At 44.8% G+C, this 6000-nt stretch overlaps 1 protein-coding gene across 5 annotated transcripts in view; it reads left to right on the forward strand.

The window, feature by feature from the left end:
• The window catches only part of GNL3L (G protein nucleolar 3 like), a 57921-nt gene extending 53796 nt beyond the window's left edge, over positions 1–4125 (forward strand). For all 5 annotated transcript variants that reach the window (XM_080831173.1, XM_080831176.1, XM_080831174.1 and 2 more), the window contains 2 exons: positions 2005–2224; positions 3792–4125. In XM_080831173.1, coding sequence (XP_080687299.1) covers positions 2005–2224; positions 3792–3862 — 291 coding nt within the window. In that variant the 3' untranslated portion in view covers positions 3863–4125. The remainder of the gene's footprint in view (positions 1–2004; positions 2225–3791) is intronic.
• Positions 4126–6000: the final 1875 nt, after the last annotated feature.

The raw sequence follows: 6000 nt of genomic DNA on the forward strand, positions 1-6000 counted from the left end.
TATAAAATTTAAAGGATACTAAAGTGGATACAGTGAAAAGTAACTTTCTCTCCTGCAGCTGTCTTCCAGCTACCTTGTCCCCTCCTTGGAGGCACTCACTATTCACAGACTTGAATGTCTTTTTCATAGCTATTCTATCTTTTATGCACATTCATGTATACTTATATAGAGATCTATTTTAATTCAAATAATAGCATGCTAGTTGTATTCTGCGCTTTGCTTATTTCACTTACAAATTCATCTTGTAGATTGTTCCCCATGATTAATGAAGAACCATCCTTTATTTTCGATGGTTCCACAATATCTGGAAGGGTTTCTTAAGCAAGGAAATGACACAGCCATCATGTACTAGAACACACACTCAGGGGGCCCCTGGGTGGCTTAGTCGGTTAAGCATCTGCCTGTGGCTCAGGTCATGATCCTGGGGTCCTGGGATCGCGTTCTATATCAGGCTTCCTCTCCCTCTGTCCTCCTCCCCCTCCCCCCAGACTCATGCTTGCTCTCTCTCTCTGTCTCTCAAAAATAAATAAATAAATAAATAAATAATCTAAAAAAAAAAAAAAAGAACTTTCACTCTGGCAGCCACAGTAAAAACCAGGTTGGAAAGAAAGGGACTGGGGTGGAGGCAGGGGGCGTAGGAAGGAAACTGTCACTTATATTCTGTGCGAGATGATGAGGCCTGCAGTGTGGTGGTGACATGCCATTCTCATTCTCATATAGTTTTCAAGATTCCCCTGGTGCTTACAGGAAAACCAGTGTAAAGTTGTGTGCTTAAGTCTTTCTGGTAGTATTTCTCAATGATCCCATAAGCCCCAGAGCATACCGTTTTTCCTTAGGGACCTAGAGTAGTTCCCTGCTCTATGCTATAGGTTCCAGACTCAGGTTCAGGGAACCTGAGCAGGGCCACTTCCTTGTACAACTCTGAGAGATAACCATTTAGGTGTGCCATATTGTGAATGGTGCCCGCTGCTGCAGCCCCAGAGTTGTATAGTGTGGTAGCCTTGCCTTTTCCCCACCATAGTGTAATGGGTAGTCATACATTAGTATATTAGTCGTACATTAGTATAAGCCTCACTGCTAGGGTTCTTATTTATTCCACTGTTTGCTAGCTGTGTGACCTTAGGTGCTTTGTTTATCGTAGTACTGTTGCAGGAGTAAATGAGTTTGTGTATGTGTCCATATATACGTGTACACACATGTATTTGTGTGTACTACACACCGTGAGCTTTCTGTCAGTGTTTGCTTTTACCACCCACATGTACCCACATGTACTCCAGCCAGACAGGTACCCTTTTGGATGCCCAGCTATGTTCTGTGCTTTTCCATTGTTCATGGTCAGGAATGACCTTCCCATCAGTAGAAGCATATTGACCACCACCTTCCCCAAAACCTCTGCCACTTACACTGTGTCTTTCTGGTGGGCACTTAACAAACTCTAACTTGGCTTGTGGTATTGGTTGGTTGTATCCTCTTTAGACTGGTTGCTTCTCAAAAATGGGACTGCATTTGACTCATTTCTCCAACATTCCCCACATAGAGCTGGGCACAGAAAAGGCATCAGAAAATACTTGTTATCATGGGACACTACATCAAAAACTAATGATGTACTGTATGGTGACTAACATAACAATAAAATTATAAATAAGTAAATAAATTTACTCAAATGAGAGAAAAATGGAAAATACTTTTAAATTGAGTAAGACTTTGTAGGGTCACTTGAGAAAAGAATCATAATACCAATTGTCATTGATCAAGTAACTCTGCTTCTTTATTTTATTCTTGCAAAAGCCATGTAAGCTACCCATTGTCTACCCCATTTGACAGATGAGCCAACTACAGCTGAGAAATTAACTAAGCACCTTCTAGTTTGTGATGGAGCCAGACTTGGAGCTTAGTTCTGTGTGGCTCTAGGCTTCCTATTCTTAACCAAACCTGTCTCCTCTGCAGAAGTCTTTGGCGACACTCTAGGGGCCCAGATCTAACTGTTGTCCTCTCTCTCTCCAGATTGGAGATCTCACTGGGTATTGCACCAATCCAAACCGACATCAGATGGGGTGGGCGAAACGCAATGTGGATCACTACCCCAGGAACAGTAGCACAGTGGACATCTGCCCTGTGGACCGCCGCCCAGTGCTGCAGAGGATCATGGAGACCGATCCCCTGCATCAGGGCCAGGCTCTTGCTTCTGCCCTGAAGAATAAGAAGAAGATGCAGAAGCGTACCGGTGGGGTCACCTGACCATACTCCTCCTTCCCGTGCTCCAAAAAGCGCCCACTTGGGCCCAATTAGGAGCTCCTGAATGTGTCCAATGCCAGGCTAACCCTAGTTAAGGGGCAGGGATGGGTTAGGGGACTCACCTACTAGCATAGTGGTTCTCAGACTTTACTCATTATTAGAATTGCCTAGATGGCTTGTTAAAACACAGAGTTCTGAGCACCCCCCCCCCCCACAGAGTTTCGGATTGAGTATGTTGGCCATTGGGCCCGAGAATTTGTGTTGCTAACTGGTTCCTGATTGATGCTGATTTGCTCTTCTGGGAACCATACTTGGAGAACCATTGGCCTAGTCTATGTGTCAAATAGCCACCATTTATTTCTTAGCTGCTTTCTCTGTGTTAGGAAGCTTACGGGTTCTTTGTAATATTTACTTTATCCATAGGTGATATACTCAAAATTCAAAAGGTACAAAGGGATATACAGCGAAATGTTTCTCTCCTTCCAGTCTCCCAGTCATCTAGGCCTCTTCACAGAGTGACCAGTTCATTTCTTCTATCTCATTTCTGAGATAGGTACACAGGCAAATATCTCTTTATATTTTTTGTCCTCTGTTTCTATGCAAACACTAGTCACCTGAACATACAGTTTTGCCACATCGTGTTTCCATTTAGTGGCAGTTCACAAAAGAACTTCCTCCTTCATTTTAATGGTGGTCTCTTATGTGGTTGGCTGATTTAGGTCTTCATGTTATACTAATCTTTAACTCATTGCAAGTCTTATCCCCATTTGGTATGTGAGAAAACTGAGGCCCAGAGACATTAAATGACATATTCAAGGTAAAACAACTGCTATTTAATGGAGCCAAAATGTGAACCTAGGATTGACCGCAGAAGTCCAATTCTTTGCTCTTGGCCTGGTTTCACACTGAGTACTGGAAATCCAGAGACGAATTACCCTTGAACTCCTGGTCTTATTATAAGAGAGTGAGGAGGAAATAAGAAAACAGACATTGGCAACACAGAGTATTTACAGACACAGATAGCAGAGTGAGGAAACCTAACAGCCTGGTGAACCTAACCTGGATTGTGGTGGGGTAGGGGTGATCCGAGAAGGCTTCCTGGAGGAGGTTGTGTCTGAGGGGAACCGTGAAGGACAGCAGGGTATGGCTGGAGGATGGGAGGTGAGCATTCAGGCTTAAAGTCCCTACTTCCATGCTGCCCCTTTGCTATGAGAGCTTTGAGGGTAATGACAGAGGGCTAAGCTCAATGCAGTAAAAGAAAATGGCTGTTTGGATACTAGGAAGGGATGACAATACTTGGAGACCAGTGAGTCTGACACTCTGAGATAGAAGCTATATTGGGGTGATCATTTCACAGGTAGGCAGATGGGGTCTACCTGTGAGATTGCATGCTGGCTGCCAACACCCCCCACCCAGTTGTTTTGTTGTTTAGTGTTGGGAGTAAATGAGCCAGTTTGGGAGTTTGATATAGATCAGGGTAGCTCTAGGCCTGCTCCTGTGGGCGTTCTGTTGGCAAGCCAGCTACCAAGTGACTGCCTGTGTTTCTCCATCTGCAGATAAACTCGCCAGCAAGTTGTCTGATTCCATGATGTCTGTCCTCGACCTCTCTGGCAACACTGATGACTGATCGACTAATCTCACCCCCTTTTGTCCCTCCAAGCACCAGTTCCAGTGGGATGGGGGAATACAGATGAAATGGTGTGCTTCTCCTTGAAGTACCTGCATATTAAAAAAAAAAAAACCTCTTCATCCACCATGCCCCTTCTCACTGTCCCTTTCATTGTTCCAAGAAAAAAAGAGTCCCGAGTCACTGGACTAGCAAACCCCATATCCTTTATTTAACCCCTACTCTGTTCTATAAGAGAAATAAAATTACCGTCAGATCCCTGATGCTAACGATTTGTCCCTCATCCTGTAGGTTGGTCTGGTTGGAGGAGTAACTCTCACAAAACTGTCTTGGACAGTTAAATGTACAACTAGAGGCAAAGCTGCTAGTAGACCTGGGTGGGGGGGTGGGTTCCCTGGCAGGGTGATGATTTCTTTATCAGTCTGCAACAGATCTCAGTGGCAAGACATTCCTGTGATGGGCTGTAGGCTATGCATCTTCCACCAAGGTTGCAGGTCCCCACCTGGGTGGCAGTGATGGTAGGGGGAATAGTGATGAGCCTTGTCTCTGAAAGGGCCTGGGGCAGCGATAAAGGGAAGAAAACACAAGCCTGGCTTGTTGTTGAATTGTAAGTGCTACCGTGTTTGCATGAAAGAAAAACAAGGTGTATGTTGGTAGGGTGGCTAGATGTGTTAGGGGCAAATCATACCGTGGGGCATTTTTAGGCACATTGGGTTGGAGGAGCCCTTGAACTGAAGCACTCTGGCTGGGCCCCACCCTTCCATGACCACTTCTCATCCAGGACCAGTGTTTGAATTCCATGATTCAAAAGGGTTCTGGTACCATTTATTCACAGCCTACATCCTCAAGGGAGCTTCTATATTGGGGTGCATTAGCTGACATAATCTAACTGAAACCGAGCACATTTGAAGGGAGTGGCTGTTAGATCACTTTACTCTTCTCCCCCTACTCCAAATGTCCACATCATCTTACTCTTTCCTCATGATGTCACCGCTAATTTACCTATTCAATTTTTTGGAAGATTTTATTTGTCAGAGAGAGAAAGCACAGGCACAAGCAGGGGGAGCGGCAGGCAAAGGAAGAAGCAGGTTCTCTGTTGAGCAAGGAGCCCAATGCAGGACTCTATCCCAGGACCCTGAGATCATGACCTGAGCTAAAAGCAGATGCTTCCATCTGAGCCACCCAGGTGTTCCACCTGTTCAAATTCTAAAAGCAGAACCACATGATGGACTGGAGCACTTGGCTGCAGGCTGATTGGCAGGGAAGCCCAGCCCACTCCTGCATTCTGTGGCAGCCAAAGAAGAGAATTAAGACTACTTGAGCACAAATTGCACCAAACCCCAAAAACCTGTTAGCTCCTTTAACCCTCAATATAGTTCTGCCAGGGGGGTGCCTGGGTGGCTCAGTGGATTAAGCCTCTGCCTTCAGCTCAGATCATGATCTCAGGGTCCTAGGATCGAGCCCCGCATCGGGCTCTCTGCTCAGTGGGGAACCTGCTTCCTCCCCACCCCTCTCTGCCTACTTGTGATCTCTCTCTCTGTCAAATAAATAAATAAAGTCTTTAAAAAATTAAAAAAAATATAGTTCTGCCAGGGATTAGTCTCCCCATATGAAAGACAAACAGGCTCAGGAAGCTGTTTGGACATAACCAAAACATTAAATGTTGGTACCAGGATTGGAACCCAGATGTGATAAAAGCTGCGTGCAGATTCTTTCCTCTGCATTGTACTGTCACCATAACATTGATTAAGCACCTACTGTGTGCCAGCATCCATTATCAAGCCCTTTAAATACACTCTTTTTTCAGTTTTTTTTTTTTTGCATTTAATTTCATTTTACTGTCAACTAAATCCCTTGTCTTATACTGCTATTGCCACACCTCCCCTGTTTATGATGGTATAGTTTTCTTATTTTTTGAATTTTTTAAATTTATTTTTTCAGTGTTCCCAGATTCACTGATTATGCACCACACCCAGTGCTCCATGCAATACGTGTCCTCCTTAATACCCACCACCAGGCTCACCCATGCCCCCACCCCTCACCCCTCCAAAACCCTTAGTTTGTTTCTTAGAGTCCACAGTCTCTCATGGTTCATCTCCCCCTCCTATTTCCTCCAATCCACTTTTCCTTTCCTGCTC

Source organism: Martes martes, assembly GCF_963455335.1.
Source record: "Martes martes genome assembly, chromosome: X".
Lineage (NCBI taxonomy): Eukaryota > Metazoa > Chordata > Mammalia > Carnivora > Mustelidae > Martes > Martes martes.